This window comes from Protobothrops mucrosquamatus, unplaced genomic scaffold (assembly GCF_001527695.2).
Source record: "Protobothrops mucrosquamatus isolate PMUCROS unplaced genomic scaffold, P.Mucros_1.0 scaffold1454, whole genome shotgun sequence".
Classification (NCBI taxonomy): domain Eukaryota; kingdom Metazoa; phylum Chordata; class Lepidosauria; order Squamata; family Viperidae; genus Protobothrops; species Protobothrops mucrosquamatus.
In genome coordinates this window covers 1-23,034 of record NW_015387632.1, presented here as the reverse complement: position 1 = coordinate 23,034, position 23,034 = coordinate 1, and the positions used below count along the sequence as shown (strand labels likewise).

The 23,034-nt window shown below is 40.5% G+C and overlaps 1 protein-coding gene across 1 annotated transcript in view; it reads right to left on the bottom strand.

Moving 5' to 3' along the window:
* The window catches only part of SLC22A18 (solute carrier family 22 member 18), a gene marked incomplete at its 5' end in the record, with an annotated part of 65,040 nt that extends 42,137 nt beyond the window's left edge, over nt 1-22,903 (bottom strand). The window contains 3 exons of the mRNA XM_015822065.1: nt 21,072-21,204; nt 21,349-21,494; nt 22,806-22,903. Of these exons, the coding sequence (XP_015677551.1) occupies nt 21,072-21,204; nt 21,349-21,494; nt 22,806-22,903 (377 nt within the window). The remainder of the gene's footprint in view (nt 1-21,071; nt 21,205-21,348; nt 21,495-22,805) is intronic.
* Nucleotides 22,904-23,034: the final 131 nt, after the last annotated feature.

Genomic DNA, 23,034 nt, shown 5'->3' with positions numbered 1-23,034 from the left:
CTTGTCCGCTATTTTTTGGAAGCAGACCTGGCAACCCTACCCCCAGTCCATGGTAAAATCGTCTTCCACGAAACTAGTCCCTCTTGCCAAAAAGGTTGGGGACCACTGGTTACATCATTAGCAGTTATTATTTGCAACTATTAGAAGAGAAGCGGGGAGGAGGAGGCTAATTTGCTAATTATACACTGGAGGATCATCTTGTGTGAATGATTTTGAACCCAGAGAGAATTGGGCCAGATTTATAACTTGAGTGGCAAGACCTCACAATTGCAACATTTAATTTGTTTTCCTCTAAAACCTACTGAAGCTAGGTATAAGCGTGGGAGCAAAAACTGCCTCTGAGCTCAGGTTGATGATACATTAATTAATCTTCAACCAATCTTTACTTCTAATATGTGCTTTTCTGCAATTGTGTTTATACATGAACATACATATGTATCCCTGCTCATTATCCCATCTTTTCTGACATCCTCTCCGAAGTGAAAAAACCATTGATGCAAGTGAACATTTCTATTTCAGGAGAGGAATTGTGGATTTTCAGAAACATTGAGGAAGAGAAAATGAATCAGATCTTAATTTTCTGAAGTTGAAGGTGATGTGTTTCTCTCTTCCTCTGTATTATTCCTTCATTACGTAAACGGAGGCTTAGTTAGGAAAACATTTTACTCTGTTTCCCATAAAGTGTGCTAATTATCCACTGGAGTATTATCCTGTGTTTAGGGATGCTAGCTGCTAAATGTCATCCTGATTACAAATCAGAGGAGGGGGATCCTGCTTTGTAATGCAGACATAGTTCTCTGTAGTCCGCTACTAAGATAAACCATGGAGTCTGAATCATGAGCATTTGTGTACAAAGCTGGATGTGATACGTAAAGGCCTGATGTAAGCGGAAATATTTTTAAACAGGCACGTACCACCCATTTTCTATTTTGCACAGACCAAAGAATCTACGACAGTGGGCCCAAAAATGTTTATATTGTAAAAGTTGTTTTGAATACTACAATTGTTCATTCTGCAGCACCTAGAGGGGATGGCGTGGGAGTAGTGGGAGAGAGAGAGAGGCGTATTTGATATGGTGGTGATCTCAAAAAATTCAGATTCAGAATTGGCTACATCTATAGTGATCACTATGTAGTAGTACTGAGTTTAACCTTCATTTATTTTCATTTCTTCGTTTTGAAGAAACATACAACTGATTTCATAGAACTGATTTCATAGAACATACTTTCTATAGTACTCAACGTCAAAGACACATCTGAAAATATTTGAGAATTATATGTATTTCAAAAGTGAAGGTACGTATTTAACAACACACTAAAAGAAATCAGTATTAAAATAATTGCAATGCTACCAACACAATAATATCATTAAATACAATGTAACAACATTGTATTTAACAATATTATTTCCTGCATTTACTTTTGCTTGCATTGTCAGTACCCAAGTTGGCATTCTGTTTATATGTTTAACATCTCATATGCCCCAACAGTCTTTATTCCCCTCACTGATCTTTTTTTCATTCATTATTCTAATCATTCCCACAAAATAGCAATAGCACTTAGACTTATAACTACTTTACAATACTTTACAGCCCTCTCTAAGCAGTTTACAGAGTCAGCATATTGCCCCCAACAATCTAGGTCCTCATTTTACTGACCTCGGAAGGATGGCAGACTGAATCAACCTTCAGCTGGTGAGACTTGAACTGCCGAACTTCAGGCAGCTGGCAGACAGCAGAAAATAGCCGGCAGTACTGCATTCTAACCACTGTGCCACCAGGGCTCCCTATCCCTATTGCTTTTTCCTTTTTCAGTCTTTTTCCCATACTTGAATGATAAATGTAGATTAGCTATAGACACATCTTACTGGGCATTCAGTATTACACGGTTGGAATATTATTGGCCTACAGAAATATGATCTGTATTCCTAAATCTTTTTATGCTATTTCTGGAGAGACCTGATGTAGTTTTATTTATCCAGCCAACTCAAACAGTGCGATTTTGGACAGCATGCAACAATAAACAATAAACCAAAGGAACCACAGAACATTAAAAGCATACCCCATAGATAAAAAACAAAATGGTGACCAAGTACAATTATAAAATAACCAGAAGGGGACTCCACTCTTTTGGATGTAAATAAATAGCCAGGCCTTAACTTTTTTTTTAAAGTGAGCAGAGTTGGGGTCTATTGTACATCAGGGTGGGGATATTGTTCCAGGACCCAGGGATGATGGCCACTGAAAAGGCATACTTCTAGGTCCCATAAGTGGCAGAGTTTAAAAGAAGTGGTGGCCCAAAGAACATTTTATTATAATAGTTGTTGTTACTGATCATCATTTGATAAAGTGGCTGTTACAATGCTCATCATTTGTAACGTTTGAGTTGACAACTCTAACTACCTTGTGTAAAATCTTTCTCTAAAGATAATTTAGAAACTTTCATGGTGGAAATATTGCTATCCCCTTTCAGTATCATATAAACTTAAAGAAATCAATATGAAAATAATTGCAATGCTACTAATTAGCTTGGGCTGGATCCAAAGTATAGTTTTTCATTATTGAAGCTCTTCATACTAAATACTTAATCCCTATAAAATCTGTAATTTCTACATTCCATTATTATATTGGATCAAGATATAAAGCTGCAACACAAGGAATATTTAATTCTGTTTTAAAATACACTTCCTCCATACTGAACTGTACATTGTTTTTGTTTGATTTCAGTTACTGTTGTCAGCTGCCTGAAAAATAGAATGAGATGGAATCAAAATACATTTATACATTAGATTTGTATGACCACTCAATTCAACTTAAAAAACAACAACAGTGGGATACAGGTAGTCTTCATTAGTGACCACACTTGGAGCCAGCAACTCAGTTGTTAAGTGAAGCAATCACTAAATGAAACTGTGACTGTGTTTATAACCTTACATTAGTTTTCCTTTCCTTTACAGATCTGCAAAGGATGTAAATGCAAGGATTGGTTTCAAAGTTACTTTTTAATTATCATTGTAACTGTGACTGGTTGCTAAATGAGGCAGTCACTAAACAAGGACTGCCCAAACCTTAAAGACAGTACCTAAAGTAAAGTAAAATAATAAACATAAAAATAGAAGTACTTGTAACAGAGGGAATAACATAGTATTGCCCAAGCAAACAATTTTCCACAACGGCATACCACCAATTTATGTAAGAGGTCAGGGGAGAAACTAGGTTTTTAAAAATTGACTAAATATTTGCAGAGTTGGGGGTCATTCAAATCTAGGGAAATGCTATTTTAGACAGGCAGGCACTGTGACAGAGAAGATATGCTTCCCATTAGTTGCTTAATGGATGGGACATGTTTTTAAATAGGAACTAAAATTGAAAAACAATATTGATAATTTAGAATGTGCAACAGAAATGTAGAACAGTGTGATTAACTGACCACGTAGCTTACATTGCAAACAGCTTATATTGCAACAGTGTGATTAACTGACCACGTAGCTTATATGCAATGCTCTTTTTAATTTAACTTTTTAGTTCTACTTTCCTTTAATTCTCCCTTCTTTATTTAAATTTTCTTGACACAATTTTATCTTTGTTCCAAACGTTGTGTTTTAGTTAATATTTGAAATTTGTTTTAAATGTTATGTATATTTGTTATTCTGGTGCTGTTTTCCAAGCAACTGAAATAACTTCAGTAATTTCAGTAATTTCACTTTTAAAGTAAAGGCAACATAATTGTAGTGCTATTTGCATACTGCTCTGAATTTTCTTTTCTTAAGTATACTTCGAAATAAAATTAAAATGTCTGTAAATTAGCAATGATTAATCTTAATGTGTGTTTTCATATGGTGTTCCTATTTGTGTTTTCAAGAATTAGAGCAAATTAATGTATTCAAATTTCCTTTACCAGCTGCTGAGTCTTGTCCAGATAAAGAAGAAACAGCTTAAGAGTTTCCAGAATATAAAGAGGGTTTGTATGCAGCATCCGTTATGTCATTGCTTAGTGATGCAAATGTCAGACTCATGGAAGGACACAGAAAAAAAGCTTTTCATATCGCTGCCTCATTCTGAATTATTCTCTCCCTACTAGCTCTTTGATCTATATTCATATTTATCCCTGCTGCCAAAAGACAGAGAATTTATTCTGTGGAAAAAAAACAAATCCTTCCTCAATGGGTGAGATGGGGAGAATCTTAAAAAATGAATGCTTCAGTCAGACAATATGGGCTGGGGGAAGGCAGCATAAATATAGCTCATAATTAAGTACACCTTTCATCAGATAAATCCCAAATAGCCACCTCATGACTTGTAAAACTCACACTAGCAATGAACAGCTGGCCTTTCTAAATTCCTCCCCCCCTTTATCTTTTGGAACCATTTCAGATGCAGTTGCTGTGGGCATAAGGCTTCCATTCACTGAATGTTATCTCAGATGGAAAGGAATGAAGATATAATTGCTGTGACACTGTGCCCAGCTTAGACTGATTGCAGAAAGGAAACTGGCTGGACATGATCTGGCTTGCTTTGCCTTATTTGTGGGACAGGATATTATATCACAGAAGTGTCCTCTGCACCCCACACCCCAAGGACCAATGACAGGAACTGGCTTCTATGTCACTAGCCATAACATGAAAACATTCCCTGTTCCCTTTTCAATCCTAGAATACCTAATTTTGCAGGGAGAAAACTGTAAACCAAATTTGAGGGTCACAGAATTTTCAGCATGCTGGCTTATTTTGATGTCACTTTTGATTTCACAGTGCAGTTTTTCAACCTTTTACTGATTTTTTAAGGCACTTTGTGCTTACCCATCTAAATCACTTGGTTCCAACTTTATCTTTTTATTGAAAACTGTTGGGGATGGGGTGTGGTGTATGGTAACATGAAAGTCCTGTATAATATATTAGGTAGTTTGTCTCACTGACAAGTGTTAAGTCATTTCTTGATATAATAAGAAGTGAATAATTACTGTACACAGGTAGTCCTTGGCTTATAACTGCAACTGGGATTGGATTTCTGGTTGTATGCTGATACGGTCATAGGTTGAGGCACCCACATGGCTAGACCCGATTTTACAGCTTATTAAGTGAATTATTTCAGCCATTAAATGAATCCAGGACTGTTAAGTAAATACTGCAGTCATAAATTGCAGATCCATTCTTCTGAATGGGTATTTTTTTTGCTGTAAGCTGACTGTGTGATGCTGCCACCAGTCATAAAGGTGAGTCTGTCAAGTACCTGAAATGAAAACAAAATACTGGAGGGGCTGGCATGACATTTTATGATAGCCAGAAGTATTTTATGAGGGTTGTAAAGCACCTGTTCTGGACCTGTATGCATTATGAATGGTTGTTAAATGGCCAGTTTCAAGTCAAGGATTAATTGTATGTGAATTAGCTTTTGGAATTACATTGATCTTTCTTCTAAGGCAGTGTTTCTCGACCTCAGCAGTTTTGAAAATATGTGGACTTCAGCTTGCTGGCTGCTAGGAAAAAAAGAAACATCCAGCCATCTGTTTTAAATCAGCAAAGTTGTTTTTTTTTAACTTCCTAAACTATTTTTGTTTGCCTTGCATATTGCATCTGAAAGGCATGGACCCTTAAGACTGAGGAGCTGAGTTGTTATGGATAAAATTTGGAAATGGTCTTCTATTTTGGTCAAGTGTAACTGATATGCTTTCTATTCCTTTAATTAAGTCAGCATTCTTCAGCAAATTAGTCTTTCATTTTCAGCAAAGAGAGGGATGGAAACTCTGTGCTGCTCTCTACTGCTTTGGGGACACTTGCCAAAAATATTGTATTCATCTAATGACGGATGTCCTCAGGCTGACTGTGCTGAAGAGTCTCTTATTGTCTCAGCTGCTTTTTTTTTTGAAAAGTACTTTCTGTCCCATTATTGCCTCATATATTGCTTCACACAGGTTGCCCAGCTACATGGCAACCATTTGTACCTTGATAGGCCTTGGGTTTGTTTATTTAACTCAATTCATGGGAAATTTGAAGCAATATGCCTCTAGATTAATGGAGAAAATCCAGTGGTGGGATTCAGCCAGTTTGCACCACTTCGGCAGAACTGGTAGCTAATTTTTTGTTGCCCAGGCCCAGAATGGACTTCCGCAAGCAGCATCCACACAGAGAACCGGTTGTTCACATATTTGAATCCCACCACTGAGAAGATCTATGTGGTCACTAAGAGTCAACACTGTCTTGATGGCACATAATGATATTCCTTATGGTGGGAAGGGCCAGGGCTTTGGCAATTCAGAAAATGGATTTAGCTATTTGTCAAAATTCACTAATGCTGATTTTGTGCAAGTCTGTAGGGCTTGTGCTCCAAGGGCCCCAACTAAAGAGATACATACAATCCAAAAAAGGCTTCAGTCACCCTTGACAAAGGCCTGGATGAAGAGCCAGGGTATCAATGTCCTTCAAAACACCGGCAGGGTGGAGCCAGCCAAATGTTACTGGAAACTTCATTTGAGAGGGCAGGAGTTAGATGGGATCTAGAGCAGGCCCTTTCTGTTGGACCCTACACTGGGGGTAGGTAGAAATGATTGAGGAGGTCATTGTTGCAAACAGGCCATCTTTGAGTTTCTCCCATGCTATTCTCTGACGTCTGTTAGCTGTGCAATAGAATTGTCCATGCAAATAAACATTCTGACTAATTCAGGCTTCATATATGTATAATGATAAAAACAAAATGGCTTAAACGCCCTTGAGGTCTAAGAAATTTCTAGAAGACCCCAGAAAAAAATTGACTGATTGTCTTCAACTTTAGCCAAACTAAGAACTAAATGAGGGAAAGCAGAAGTTTCCCCTGTTTCTCCAATGTAATGCTCCAGCCAGATTCTGATTCAAAAAGTGGAAAGCTTTCCCAGCAGGCACAATACACCTCACATCACCTTATTTTTCCTCTACATTTGTAATATGTCACATCTCAGGTAAAAGCAAGTTTCGACATGAATCTTGTGAGTATAAGCCACTATTCATCACCATGTTGGGGCATCAGCAGCAAAGGAAACATTCAGCATTCAAATATTTCACATTCCTTTATTATGCTCATACTAAAGAGCGGTATGATAATTGTTGTGACCTTCACATAAGATAATAGTGGTGAAATTAAAACCTGAACACAGCTATGGAAACCAGGTATATTTAACATTTGGATCACCGATACCTGGTGTTAAGTCCGGAGAATAATGGCGCTTGAAGCAATGCATTTCTAACATGTCTTTATTCTCTGACTACAATCCACGAACAACCCGAGCAGAGGCACGCAGGCCTCTATTTATACCCTCTGATACCCGGGCAATTCCAACCAATCACAAGGCGGTCTTTTCCCGCCTTGCGCATGTGCGGAAGGCCGGCGCCGCTCAGTCTGGTCCCGGGCAGCTTTTGCAAATGCCCGGGACTCTTGCAACATCCTGAGCCTGCTTCTGCAGGCTCAGGACACAACACCCCTCCCCCCTAGATAAAATAATACTGCGGCCAACATGGACGCCACCATGGTAAAGTGTGTGTTACTAACTGTTGCATTAATTTCACAGTGTGTGGTGAGATATGGGGCCGTTCTGTCGTGCAGAGAACCAATGTGCCCCAAACCCCGTGTCCACAGAGTCAACCAGTCTGAACCTCTAATTCAGGTTGTTATATACTTGCTCACCTTACGTAATCTGCAAGGTATTTGGGAGGGCCTTTGACCCGTAGCGACCTTCTCGGACCTGGGGAACTTGTAGTGTTTTCCCGGTTGCTGCCCACACTAGGTGAATTACCCAGTGGTTGTCTCGTGACTTCTGCCTGACCTTCCTGCCCGCCTCCTAGGCTCGTGAAGTCAGGACTCTGATGCTCGCTATACCTGGTTGACCTACCACCTATGGTGTTTTCTAAACCCTCTGAACTCATCTCAATGTTCCCTGAAGGTGTGTGAGTTCCCTGGCTCCTTTCTGTAGTGATAGGGTCCAAGGATACCTCCTTGTTAGCCCTAATACGTGGGGACATCCTTCTGTGAGCCCTTGCTGAAAAAGCCATGTCCCCACCTTGTTGTGCCTGCTCTCTTGTATGTTGTGAGTTGTGAGTATGCTCCCAATCAGTCTTCGTGTCTGGAGTATTGTTTGTGAGGTGTGGATAGTTAGAAGACCTCCGGTGTGACTCCCAGGCTGGAGTGCGTGTGGAGTGCAGGCTCAGGACACAACACCTGGTAATTCTATTTTTTTAAAAAATGTGATTAAAGAATAACAATGGCTAATAGGAAAATAACAACTGAAACAGAATGGAATGAGATAAAGGTGATGTGGTTGAGATTTACAACACATATTTTTATTGATGCTCTATGTCAGGGGTCCCCACCCCCCGGGCTGCAGCCCGTTTGGAATCAGGCCAGGCAAGAGGTGGGGGAGCATGCATGCAAAGCTCCCCATGCCTGAGTGGTGGGCTCCTGTGCTTGTGTGCGAAGCTTCATTCGCATGAGCACTAGACACGTGCATTCGCCGCTTGCACCAATAGAGCTATGAGCGCTTCCCCACGTGTGCCTGTCACTCACACAGAACCATTCCCCCTCCCCTCCCTGAATCGGGCCACCAGGCCGTAAAGGTTGGGGACCACTGCTCTATGTTGTAATTACCTCATCATTATTATTATAATTTTATTATTATTATTATTATTATTATTATTATAATTTAATTTATATACCGCCCTTCTCCCGCAGGACTCAGGGCGGTGCACAGCGTATTAAAAACAGTACAAATACAAAACATAAAAATACAAACCCCTGTAAAACCAGATTAAAAAACCGAATATTAGAAGCTGTGTTTCTATTTAAAATTATTTTTATTTTTATGGTGTTGGTGGGGTTGTTTCTGGGAAGGATTTGGAATATATTCTGAACAGGAGTGTATCCAAGGTGTGAAGGTCATCCCAGCTGCCCAGTTAAAGCAGGCATTAGATTGGGTAGCAACAACATAGGAAGACGCCAGGGGCAGATGATCACTTTAGTGACAAAAGCAAAGGCATCAATTGCTACTGTGTAGGAGAAGACAACCCTCCCCTGTGTTTTTACCAAGAAAACCACATGGAAATAAAATGATTGACAATATAGTGCCAGATGGTGGGCCCCTCAGGTCAGATGGCACTCAACATAGTAAAAGAGAGCTGAGGAACTTTTGAAATACTAATCATGTGCTAGATCAGTGGTGGCGAACCTATGGCACGTGTGCCAGAGGTGGCACTCAGAGCCCTCTCTGTTGGCACGCACGCTGCCACCGCCAGCAGCAGGTCCATCAGGCCGCCACCGCCGGCCAGAGCAGGAGCCCTGCCCAGCACAAAGGAGGCGAAGCGGCCAACTAGCAAGTTCAAGTAGAGGTGGTAGAGCAGAGGTCACCAACCATTGTCGATTGGCGGATTGGAAGAAAAAGGAGGGGGAAGCATTTTACATGCATACGTGCGCGCACGGGGCTGCGAGCATGCATGTGCTGCAAATGGGGCGGGGCTAGTGCCTGCATGATACTCATTAGCCCTGCCCCATTCTTGCGTAGTCCAGCGCCTTGTATCTGCACCCCATGGCGCAGCGGCGGCCTTTTTTGCGCTTTGCAGCACAGTGACCCATTTTTGCGCCCCTGGTTTTTGCGTGCCAGAGGCGGCACTTGGAGGCGCCTCCCTGCCCCCCCGAGGGCACCACAATGCTGATGCGCCCCTGGCACTTTGTGATAAATAAGTGGGTTTGGGGTTGCGGTTTGGGCACTCGGTCTCTAAAAGGTTCGCCATCACTGTGTTAGATTAAGACCTTTGGGGCATTTCATTGCTGATGTTGTCATACAGGAAAAGCAAATCCAAAGCTGCAAAGGTAGAATTACAGTAGGAACATGGAATGTAAGAAGTACGAACACAGTAAAAGATGAAATGAAACAATTACAAATTGATAGATTTGACTTCAGCAAGATGGAGATGGACCTGGATGGGACACTTTCAGTCAGATTGCACTATTTATTATGCTGGGCATGAAAAGCAAAGAAGAAATAGTATTACTTATGTAATGAGAAAGGTTATAGTATGAACAATATTTAGCCACTATGCAATCAATGATGAATAATATTGATTAGACTTTGTGGTCAACCATTTAGTATGACAATTATTCAAGTTTATGAAAGAGAAGGAACTGATGGAGTATCCTCTAAAATATGGTGAGCAACAGAAGAAGAATCAGTCAAGGTTCTAATCAAATCTGAAGAACAACACAGTGACCAACTGACTGGATGAGGTCAGTCTACATTCCAGCATCAAAAAAGGAGGCTTAACAGAGTGTGTAAACAATTGTACAATATCCTTAATTTCACATTCTGTACCCGTAAAATAATGCTTACGATCATCCAACACAGATTAACGTTTCTAGATGGGAAAAGATGTTCAAGCTGGCTTTAGAAAGGTTGAGGAACAATGAGACATAATTACTGATGCATGTTAAATAATTAAAAGCCAAAGAATGTAAAAAAAAAAAGTCAGTATGTGCTTCATCAATTACAGAAAAGCCTTTCATTGTGTTGATCATGTCAAGCTGTGGAAAGTGCTCAGAAAAATGAGAATCCCAGAAGATCTCATGGTCTTCATGAGAAACATATACAATCAGGAAACCACAAAATGGGCAGAACTTGGTGATACAGATTGGTGCCAGAGTATTGTAACTAGATTGTATACTGTCCCCTTATTCATTCAACCTATATGCCAGTGATGGTGAACCTTTTAGAGACTGAGTGCCCAAACTGCAACCCAAAACCCACTTATGCATCATTGAGTGCCGGGTGGATGTGGCCCATTGGCTGGGCGTGGCCCATTGGCTGGGCATGGCTGGGGTGGTAATGGCAGACTGAGTGGAACTAAAAGGTTCAATCAATCAATTCCAACTTTGCAAGACAATTCTTTCAATTGACAATCAATCAATTCCAACTTTTTTTTCCTGCAACAAGTTGAAATTGACTGATTAAACCTTTTTTTTTTGCACATGGTGGCGGAGGCCTAAAGTGAAAAGGTTTTATAAAACCCAGCTGAAGGACTAGGACTGGGGTGACGGTGCACGTGCCCACAGAGAAGGCTCTGAGTGCTGCCTCTGGCACCCGTGCCATAGGTTCGCCACCACTGCTATATGCTAATACACACACACACACATACACACACACACACACACACAAAGGGAAGCTAGATTGGAAGAAGATTTGTGTAGCTTTAAAATTGGAGGAAGGAATATCAATAAATTGTGCTACCCTGATGACACTACTCTGATAGCTGAATATGCAAAGGATCTGCAAGCCCTAAAGCAGTAAAGAGCACAGTGAAAAATGGGACTAAAATTAAGTATAAAGAAGACCACAGGTAGAACAACCAAACTTAGAATTGGCAATGAAGGTATTGAAATAGTGGACAACTTCTGCCTTTTAGGCTCAACCATCAACAGTAAAGGAACAAACTGTCAAGAAACACACTGCAGACTAGCACTTTTGTAGAGCAGCTATTAAGCCCTTGGAAAAGATATTCAAATGCTATGTTGTGACTACACCTACAAAGATCAGAATCATACAAGTCATGATATTCCTGTGACACTCTATGGAAGTGAAAGTTGGACTTTAAAAAAAAGCAGGATAGGAAGTGGACATTCTAGTGAGAGAGAAGTTCCCTGAGGATGGATTCCAACACAAGTCCAAAAGCTTGGAAGACTAAATCTCTGGTCCTGGTAACTGCCCCAGATTGGATCCTGAAGAGTACTGACACCTTTGGACTTTGATGTTGAAGAAGACTCTTGAGAATACTGTGGACAGCCAGGTAAACAAACTGGTGGATCATTGAACAAATCAACCCAGTTTTGCTTATATTCCTTACAAACAAGTGGCAGGAATGTCATCCTAAGTGCTACCAGGCTCTGAGACCCAGAATCTGGTAGCATTTAGGATTTGATTATACAAGAAAGGTTGAACATGCAGCCACAACCTGCAAAAACCTGGTAGAGTTTATGGATAATCTGGCCAACAGCCATGAAAACCTCCGTCCTCTAGAATGTCTTGTCATCAAGAACAAAGATTTTTTTGTATTCTGGCCTCACCAGTGTAAATTGCTTGCCCAATCAGCATAATAATTCCTGTCTGAGAAATGCCAGCATTTCTGCTATAGTACAAAAAATAAAAAAAGAGTTCTCAAGCCAGAATGGGGAAATTGTCTAGAAACAGAGGTCTTGGGACCTTTACCCTGTTCATCTATGACCCAGCGTTTACCCCTTTAAACGCCCACTGATTTTCCGCTGCGCCAATGGGATGGAAATGCGAGAAATTCCATGGAATTTCCTCAGAGCTGCAACAGCTCTGTTATGGGAAAGAGACATGGTTAGAGAACGGCCTTCTCTGAGCAAAGAACTATGTCATCCCAGCTCTTGATTGAGAGCCTGTATTGTATTTTCCTTGTAGGGATAATCCTCTGATACTGATTGGCTGGTCTGGTGTGAAGACACAGAACGTTCAGTTACTCAGAGAACAAAGTTGTCAACAACAAATGTTCCCAGCCCAATCCCCATTTATGAAAAGACGTAACTGTTTGTCAACTGGTTTTCTATTTTTTTTTTAAAAAAAAGAGAGAGATGGGCTCAGTGAACAAACTGAAACTTTAAACTAGAAACCCTTTTTGATTCACCTGTTGTTAATTATCACATCTTTCCCATTGCAATGGGATTGTAGGTATAGTGGAGTTTTACATTTTTTTGATTTGTTTTTTTTTAAATAAAGTACAATTGGGTTTCTATCATCACAGCCTCCCAAATACATTTAAAACTAGGCTCCTAGTCTACTCTGCTTGCCTGTGTGCAGCATATACCAAAAGAGGAAAACCTGTTTTTTGTTGCTGTTGAGAACTGGATTCCTTTGTGGGCAACCTCCTGGGTGTTCACACTGATTGCCAGTGTTGGGCAGAACCCAGTGCCAAAAAATGGGCTCTCTTTCACTCTGTGATCCTCCCAATTCATTGTCTCTCTTTCAACAGATCCCATTCTTCCCCTCTCTTGATCGCCCACTGACCAGTTGGCTGCCAAGGAGTCTGGACTGATGATCTGCAAGCAGCTTTTGAAATAAAGTTAAAAGCCATTTATGAGTCATTTATTTGTGTTTTTTTAAAAAAGAAAATTACCCCATGATACCACAGTTCAAAACAACCCCAGTAAAGCTAAATTCTACTAACTCTGCCCAGCCATGAATGTACTCTTGACGCAAAACAGAAGAGTAAGTCTATGAAGCATTCAACCCTGACATCCTTTTCCCCCCTTCTTGCATTATATTTCATGCCTTTTAACACATGGCACTAAGGCTGGGTTGATTTAGCAATAGCAATAGCACTAAGACTTATATACCACTTTACAGTGCTTTACAGCCCTCTCTAAGGGCATATTGCCCCCAACAATCTGGGTCCTCATTTTACCAACCTGGGTCAGCATATTGCCCCCAACAATCTGGGTCCTCATTTTACCAACCTCAGAAGGATGGGAGGCTGAGTCAATCTTGAGCTGATCAGGATCGAACTGCTGGCAGTGGGCAGAATTAGCCTGCTCCACCATATTTTATCCATATTTTATGGAATAAACCACAATGGTTAGTTAATTCAATAGTTACTAAGCCACTGAAGATTGGCTGGGTTTTTATTTGGCACAATATGTAAGTTTTAGCATTGAACTCTCAGTTTCCCTCATCCTCAATCAGATTAGGTGTTGTGTTGTGATCCAACTTCTATAGAACGATTCAGATCTTAGAAAGATAAGCCTATGAACAGGGATCTTGTAAGCTACCATTTTAAGAGTCACTAGCAATCTCTGAAAACACAGCCCAAGTTATTGCCTAAAGAGCAAAGCAAAAATATGGGATTTTCCCCCCCTCCCTAGGCACAAATGTGTCAGCTGCACACATCAATGAATAGTAGTAGTACAGTACTTACTGAAAAAAAAACCATGAAAAAGAAAGTGCAAAGTGGATAGAACCCTCTGGTTAAATTCTTTCTGTATGGCATCATAACAAACAAAGAGAAAAAAAAATCCAAAATAAATACAGCATGAACCTATTTCTTTGTATCAAACAGCAGGAAGGTAGTGGGCCTTTTTGGGAAACCATGCAACTCTAAATATACATGAGACTTCTGGAAAGTGTTAGCGGGGAGGATTGGTCAGTGATGACTTTAGCAGGCATCCCGGTGGGTTGAGTGTGCTTTCCTGAATGCATCCCCCAACCCACCCCACTCCCGCATTCCTTGCATCATGGATCTGCTCTCTCCTCCACTGCTGACACAATAACTCACTTATGCTTCAAGGGCTTGCAGAGTGCTGACGAAGGAAAGCTCACAAGAGGTCATTGCGGAACTTCCCATATAAGACAAACTATGCAGGAACTCCAAATTGAGCTTATTTCTTTAATAGCAACAGTAGGGAACCAGCAGGCCTTTCTTCATTTGCCTTTTGCCATGGCCAAAATCCCCTGGTTGGGTCTTTGTCCTGGTACTGTACTTCCCCATAATATTGTCAATAATATTGCCCATCCCTAAGACACAGTGAAGTCACAGAAGCCTGTGCTGATGTTAAAGTGATGTTCCCCTCACCAAAAAGAACTAATTTTAAGATCAGTGGGGAAGATACTATGCCAAAATTCCTCAACCATGCTAAAAATAAAAATCCCATCATCTATTACAGACCTGTCAAACACAAGGCCCGGGGCCCGGATGCGGTCCGCGAAGTGGTTTCATGTGGCCCGCGAAGCCATCCTGGAAACAGTGAGGGAACAGCCCCCACTGCCCAGGCCGACCGAGAGCCAATGTACAATTTTGTGGTGGCCATCTATGCTGAAACACATTCAGTCTTAGCTTCATAAGGCTGTCTAGAAACAGCGAGGAACCAGCCCCTGCCGCGTCGCCCCCGCCCCTGGGTGCATGCTGGGGAGGTGTCACCCTTTGTGAGGAATGAAGAAATGCACCATGCCTTGGCGCTTGCCCCGGTCCCACCCCCTTTGCCAGAGACCCTCAGATCTGTCCCACTCCTGCCCAGGCCCCCACAGGCACCCTTGACGCGAACAATGTAGAGCTGGCCACGCCCACCCAGTAGGCCACACCCACCCTGGCCACACCCACCTGCGCCCCTGAGGGCAACCGCAATGCTGATGCGGCCCTCAATGAAATTGAGTTTGACACCCCTGATCTATTAGTTATCTTTGACTTATGCTGCACGCACACTTTCCTGGGATGCAGGTGACCCTCTCTGGCCCAATCTGGAAGAAGAGTAGGAGAGAGGTCCTGCTTGCTATAGTACTGGCAGCTCCCTGTGGCTGTTAAACAGCCGACCAACAATTGAAGATTTTCTAATGTAATTCTCAGCATCTTCTCCAGATTATAATTCTTGGTGAGAAGCCATGAATTATACTTCTATTCAACTCCACAATTTGCGCAATGTAGCTAGGCACCTGCAGCTAGAAAAATATAATGAATTATATTGATCTGTCTATGTCTGTCAATGAGGAACAGCAATAAAAGCTGATTCAGACATAGTTAAGGCTACCAGATGTCCTAAATGGAGGACTTGTTCTAATGTCCTCCAACTGGCAGGAATAACATTACAGAATACAGCATACAAAGTTGGAAGGGACTTTGGAGGTCTTCTAGTCTAACCCCCTGTTCAAGCTGGAGACCTTATATCATGTCAAAGAAATGGTTATCCAATCATTAAAAACCTCCAGTGATGGAGCACCCACAACTTCTGGAGGTAAGCCGTTCCACTGATTAATTGTTCTCACTGTCAGAACGTTTTTCCTTAGTTCTAGGTTGGTTCTCTCCTTGAAAAGTTTCTATCCATTACTTCTTGTCTTGCCCTCAAGTGCTCTGGAGAATAGGTTGACCTGCTCTTCTCTGTGACATCCCCTCAAATATTGGAAGTCATCCCAGTCCTTCTCTTTCTTAGATTACACAAGATTAAGGCAGTTGCCTTAATATAATATGATCAATGGGAGAACTGGCTGTTTTGATAGGCTTGGAGCAGCCTTCCATGAGGTGTCTGTTACCTTGTTTTGAGTGTGGGTTTAGCCCTCTTCAGCTCTCTTTCAAAATAACTCTAAACTCTCTGCCAAAAAAAGTCCTCCGATAAAGAACTGAACTATGGGCTAAGGGAGTTAGTTGCCTTGAAAAACCAGAGAACTATTCTCAAGTTACCAGGCAGCGCCCACTCCAAAAGTTAGCTATTTAACAGGCTTGGGTTTTGATAATGGGTAAATCTGCTAGACCAAATATGTCAAAACCATCTGCCAGTCATAGCACTATTTAGATTGTTGGATGGTTTTGCTAAATTAGTGATGTGAGAAAGAAGGACACTGAAGCCACAAGGTTTAATCAATTACTTTGTCCCGCACACCCCAAATTAGGACACAACTATCTTGTGGCAAGCTATTATAGAAGCTACCAAAGCAGATCAGAATTGGCAACAGGGATAGCAAATTCATGTCAGTTTCATTTTCTGATGGCTTAAGGATGGGTAGGCAGCCTTTCAGCTCTGCTGAGTGAAAGTGATCCTCCAGAGATGAATTGAACTCAATCATCACCCTCTTTCAGCTAGAGCTGCTGAAATGGTGCAGCAACATCTGGAAGGACATCTGTTTCCTTATGGGGAAGAAGCCTGAAGTGGTATATACAAATTGGAATAGATCTAATTAGATATTGTGAGTTTTACTTCTAATTCCCTATTTATAAGATTTGGTGTAGTTATGCATCAAAAGAGGGTAGTTTTGGAACCAGGTTACAACTTACAATGCTCACTGTATTCATGCCTCTTCCCTGTGTGTATATAACAAGCATTGTCAAAAGGCAATAGGAAAATTTATTTCTATTACTCACGGGATCAGCAAGAAAGTGGAAATCCTGTTATGTAACGGGAAACCAGGGAAAAGGTTGCTAAAATAATTTGAACCAGCAAATTTAGCCTGCGTCCTTTCCTAGTAGCAAATCAATCTGAAGTACATCCAGAAGTCAGTATCCCTCACATTTCCTTTTCTATATTTTAAAATGAAGGTTAATTAGAAATAACTAATAAACAACCACACCATGTAATGCATATTTTCCCAAGCCCCATTACAAGTTGCTTCATTATGGCATGATAAAAAGTTTATGGACCAGGTAATCAGAACAAATTGATCCTGAGTGCTCTTACTCACCCTCATATATATATATAAAAACCACCCTCACTTCAACCTTTTCCAACATGTTAGCACCACCTAGTGTATATTGAAAAAAATAACTCAATCTGACTGTAAATCTATTTTTTTCCATACTGTTATCCAGCTACAGATTTTTTTCCTCAAACCAAATGGATGAAATTCTGTGTGGTGTCTAGAAAAAAGATAAGGAGTTGTACAATTAAACGCTAAAGCTAAATATAGGATTTCATATCAGTTATGCTTCTAGGTGTGCTAAATAAAAAGATTTCATAGATCCTGCTACAAAATGAAGCAAATACAAAGGCTTATAAATCAGGGATAGGCAACCTTGGCTCTTTTATGACTCATGGACTTCAACTCCCAGAATTCCTGAGTCATAAAAGAGCCAAGGTTGCCTACCTCTGGCCTATATTAATCAATGCTTTAGAAAGGGTGATGTATTTTTAGTGACTGGAAGGGATAGAGAAGAGTGATAACATGCAGGGTTCAAACTGTGGAGCTTAGAAGTGATTCATCAGAACAATTTTTTTCCAGCCTGTACCCTTTAAATGTACTGGATTAAAAAAGGATTTTTAATTTAAGATGAAGAAAAAGTTATTTATATTTTCAATGGAGCATTGAGGTCAGGCCAATGCACCGCAGGCTCTGACTTTTCATAGAGAGCTGTCAATTCCCTGTGAAATCATGAACTCTATACGTTCAGGACACACTGAAATTGATGTTTGATGTTCAATGAACATGATCAAAGGTATGCAAGTAAATTCTGTGAGGAAAAGATGAAAAAGCCACTAGGAAATTTAATTTTAAAAAGCACACAAAATTTTGAGCTTAAGATGAAGTTCTTAAGTTTCCATTTGTGGACAATGTTGTAGACCTTAACTCACTCTGAAGTAAATACCTTGAGAAAGTCTATCAAAAATCACTGTATGGTTTGATCAACAGCTAAAAACCTCAAATGTGATGTAGGCACTGGTCAGTAGCCTCCACAAAACCATTTGAACTACTAGAAGTTGATAGCTGACTTTAACTTTCTTTGACCCTTTCAGCACATGTAGAAATCCAAACACACAAAGCTCCCTCCCTATGATCTAAATAAGATGTTTCTTCAAAGCATTTTATTCTAAGCAGGCTATTCTGGCAAGCCATTGCCAACAGATAAATGCCAAGAGACAATTCTCAACACAATTTCCCCATTGTCACGAAAGAGAAGAGCTCAACTCCTGGTGACCGCATGGAAACTTCTAAGCAGTTTTCTTGGCAAAATGCAGAATTGGATTGTTATGTCTTCTTCCAGGATGTTTTCGGCTTCCTACTCTACAGCCCCGGTACTTCCTGTTAGGATCCACCCACGTTGTGGGGATAAGATATAGTTGTGCTATATTTTCCATTCTCCCTAAGGCACAAATTAGGGAGTGTTAACTGTTCAAATCAAGGGCAGAATGTATGGTACCGTCAATGGACAAAAACATCGAGAGGAAAACTGTGCCACCTAGTGGTCAAATGTGTACATTTATTATAATAGCTTGCCTTCGGAGATATAGAATAAAATAGTACAGGTTTGCCCCCGTTTTTGTCTTTTATTTAGATTTAGTAGGTGCTTTTGAGAATGATCCGTTTAGAAGATGTTATTGAGAAAGATTTCTCGAAATGCAGCAGCATTTCTTTCTCTGTAAAATGAATTAGATTTTATGCTTCAGGCAGTCTGAATAATTTACAGCTGTACTCTACTTGCCTCCTTCTATGATGGCTACTTGATGTAGAAATAGAATTTCTGGTTTTCAGGTTTGCAATAAGATAAAATACGTATTTTTTTCAACTGGCTAAATACAGTTTGCTGGCTCAAAACATAGCAGAATGGTCACCTACTCAGAAGATTAATCTGCATTTTAAATCTAAGTATGTTTCACAAAACAACCTTAGTCAATAACATATTTAGTGAGAGAAAAAGAAGGAAAAAGAATAAGAGTGGAGGGTAAATATAGCCCTTGTTGGACAGGGTGGGAGGAGACTTAACATTCAGCATGGACTTTGATTTCTTAACCTTCTTCTAAACTAGGGCTGCTCTGGAGCAATTTCTAAAATACTTGTTTAAATTCACTGATCTGGCACACAAAAGACAAATACTCGAGCAGTTCACCGCTGCTTTGTCATTTTAAAGCCTGCTGGGATTAATCTCTTATCGTATTTCTAATCCTCCCAGAAGAATAGATCCTGGAACTTGCACTTCTCATATTCTACTAAGAATTGCTCTCCATACTGGGAGCTAATAAAAAGGCGAAGGCAAAATCTCCTGGTGTTGATTTCATGGACACTTCCTTGTACCATTTTTGGCAATGTGCAGAATTGGTTTGCCGCAGCACTCCATCAAGATGTATTCTTGACCTTTCAGTCCAGTTCACAGTATTTCCTGGTTATCTTCATCTGATTATCATTTTATATTGATCCTACATAGCTTTTTCAAAATCAGCCAAGGCTGGTTAGGTGCTTCCCCTTAGCCGAGTTCAGAAGGAAGAGGATTTCTCCAGCTGGATAGATAGCAAAAAAATAACAAACGGGGATAAAATCCGGCGAGGGGTCTTTGGTGCTCTCTGAACTTGGTTGTTTTCTTGCAGATGTTTCATTACTCAAACTAGGTAACATCATCAGTGTTAGTTCATTTCAGTTCAACTCGTTTCAACCCTGAGCTACAAATATTCTCCTTTATTGATAAAATCCTATGCAGTATGCAGTAATCTGCATCTTAACTCTACTTGAAATCTATTATGGACATTTTCCACTTTGCTTCTCCAATAAATCTATGCATCAGACACACTTGTACATATGTGCATATTATATGTTTGCATATACACCTCCAAGAAGCCATTAAATGACAAGGGAAAAGAGAAAAGAGCAAGCAGGCACAGGTGAAAAACGATCAGACCAATTGAGTCTACTTAATACAAAAAGAGTTAAATTCACCAGCAAACAACCACTCCCTAGCAATGACCCTCAATATGTATGGTCACTTGCATCTCTCCTATTATCTTATTTTCCAAGATCTTGAACATAAATGTAACACAATATAACTCACCATTTCTGCCCCCAATTTATAAGTCATTGTTTAGAAGAAAACACACTTTAGCCTCCCCACCTGTTAATGGTGTTTGGTTTGGAAAAAAAAAAAAAGAATGTTGAAGGAATTCCCTCGTTTTTTTCTTTTGGGACTCCACTGAAGTGTTTGAAACTAGAAAAGCTACAAACCACTGGAGAAATTATTGTAGGGTGAAAGAGTGAACACATACACAAACCCTCAGTTGCTGGTAACCAGGGCAAATGCAAGAATTCCACATTTCCCCCATGAGAATTTTATCTATCCAGAAACTAGAATTGGTCTTCATTTCAGAATCATTTTCTTTTCCGGCAAATGGAAAGAGGATTAAAAATTACAGAGAGCCAGTTTGATGTAGCGGTTAAGTCATCAGGCTTAACAAACTGGGAGCCTGTGGTCTTTGCTCCCACCTTACTCACACAGCCAGCTGAGTGACACCGGGCCAGTCACTTTCAGCCCTAGAAAGAGGCAATGGCAAGCCACTTCTGAAACACCTTGCCAAGAAAACTGCAGGGACTTGCTGAGGCAGTCTCTGAGAATCAGACCCAGTAAAACAGAAGAAAAAACAAGCAAACAAACAACAATTTTGGGGGGGAGGGTCTACTAAGCAGAACTTTATTCCTTCTCAACACAGAGCAATCTTTTCCTTTATATTTTTCCACCCAGTTTCACATTATTTACTGATATCTTGGCACAGAGTAAGGTATTTCTTAATAGGTCAAGAATGATCCAACTTCATAGCTGGAATATGGCTACCCTCCAAGCACAACTACTTATTTGGCCATTAGACTACTCACCCAAACTTTGTGGTTAAAATACCGCCCAGGGATGATCCAAGAATTACTCCTATTCCAAAACAAAGTCCAAGCTTTCCTAAAGCATCAGCACGTTTGGCCGGAGTTGTCAAATCTGTTATAACCATCTGTGCACCTGTGAAGACAGTGGAAAATTGTGAGCTTTTATTGAACTACAAGCTATCTTTCCATGTCCACCTCTGAAGGGCTGCAGGCTCAATTAATAACCAAGGTAACTGGAGTCAACTGACTTCTGGATTTGTATATCTTGTAACATTACCTGGTAATCCATGAATGAAGATGCCTGGAACCCTGGATAGAAAGAGCAGCGGGACACTGATGGATACAGAGAGGAGCAAGAAGCACAGGGATCCAGCCAAATATGAAAGGGTCAAGGCAGCTCTAGTTCCAAACTGGTCAGCAAACCTGGAAGAAGAATGCAGCATATTTAGAACATTGACTGAACCTCAGTTAGAAAAGCAGAACCCGTCATATTGGAAGCCATCAACCTGATTGTCAAAAAACCGGAACACAAACCTATCTAACTACAGGTTGTCCTCAACTTAAAACCATTTGTTTAGTGACTATTTGAAGTTACAATAGTATTAAAAAAAGTGATTTACGGTCAGTCCTTGCACATACAGCCATTGCAGCACCCCCACAGTTGTGTGATCAAAATTTGGTATGTATTTACGATGGTTGTAGTGTCCCAGGGTCATGTGATTGCCATTTATGACCTTCCCAGCTGGCTTCTGACATAGTTAATAGAGGAAACTGGATTTGCTTAACAGCTGTACAGTCCACTTAACAACTGCACTACTTTGCTTAACAACTGTGGCAAAAAAAGTCATAAAATCAGGTGCGATTCACTTAACGAGTGAAATTCTGGTCCAATGGTAGTCGTAAGGTGAGGACTATCCCTGTCTGTCTGTCTGTCTGTGTGCCTGCATCTATCTATCTATCTATCTATCTATCTATCTATCTATCTATCTATCTATCTATCTATCTATCTATCTATCTATCCATCCATCCATCCATCCATCCATCCATCCATCCATCCATCCATCCATCCATCCATCTATCTGAATATTGGAAAATATTCATTAGGACTGATGAGTACCAATCAAAAATAGATGCTCAGAATAATTCTAAACGTATGTGATCCTGAAAATTTTAGCAAATAACACAGATTACTAAATTGCCTATATCAGACATGTCTCCCTATATCAGACATGTCAAACTCGCGACGTCACACGACGTCGCGCAACATATCGGAGCTTTTTCGCCGTTGCCGGCAATGGGGTGGGCGCGGCTCCGGTATGATGAAACCAGCCTGTGGGCCGGCAGTTTGACACCCCTGCCCTATATAGTCTTTCCAATCAACTGATGTTATCAGCAGCGGGTAGCATTACACCTGGGTTCCCCAAGCTTAGAGAAAATTGCATTGGACTTCAGTTCCCAGAGTTCCCGGCAATGCTCCTTGGAAAAATCTGTGAGCTTGTAGTCTGAAGACACCAAGGTTGAAAGGAAAACAGTTTTGCTCTTATCACATCCCTAAGTAGTTAATACACAATGGAGGGTATGCTTTAGATTTTTTCCTTTTCTGTTTTATCCTGCATGTGTAATTGAAATTGGATACTAAATCTGAATTATTTTCCTAAGTTAAACATGACACTATTAATTTAGGACAATTCTGCCATTGCACAAGAGCTCAGAAGAACAATCCTTTAAAGTTACCTTCCAAAGATGGGGCCACCCAGAAGCTGAAGAATACCAAAGAATGTTTGCAAGTATCCAAATCCAATTGCATCCAAACCCAAGTTAGTTGCCAAATACTAAAACAGAGGAGAAAATAGAAAGGCTAGACATTACATTTTTAAAAGGGAAGATGTTAAAAAAAAGTGATCATGGCTTCTGATGATCTAGGTCAGGGGTCTTCAAACTTGGCCCTTTTATGACTTGTGGA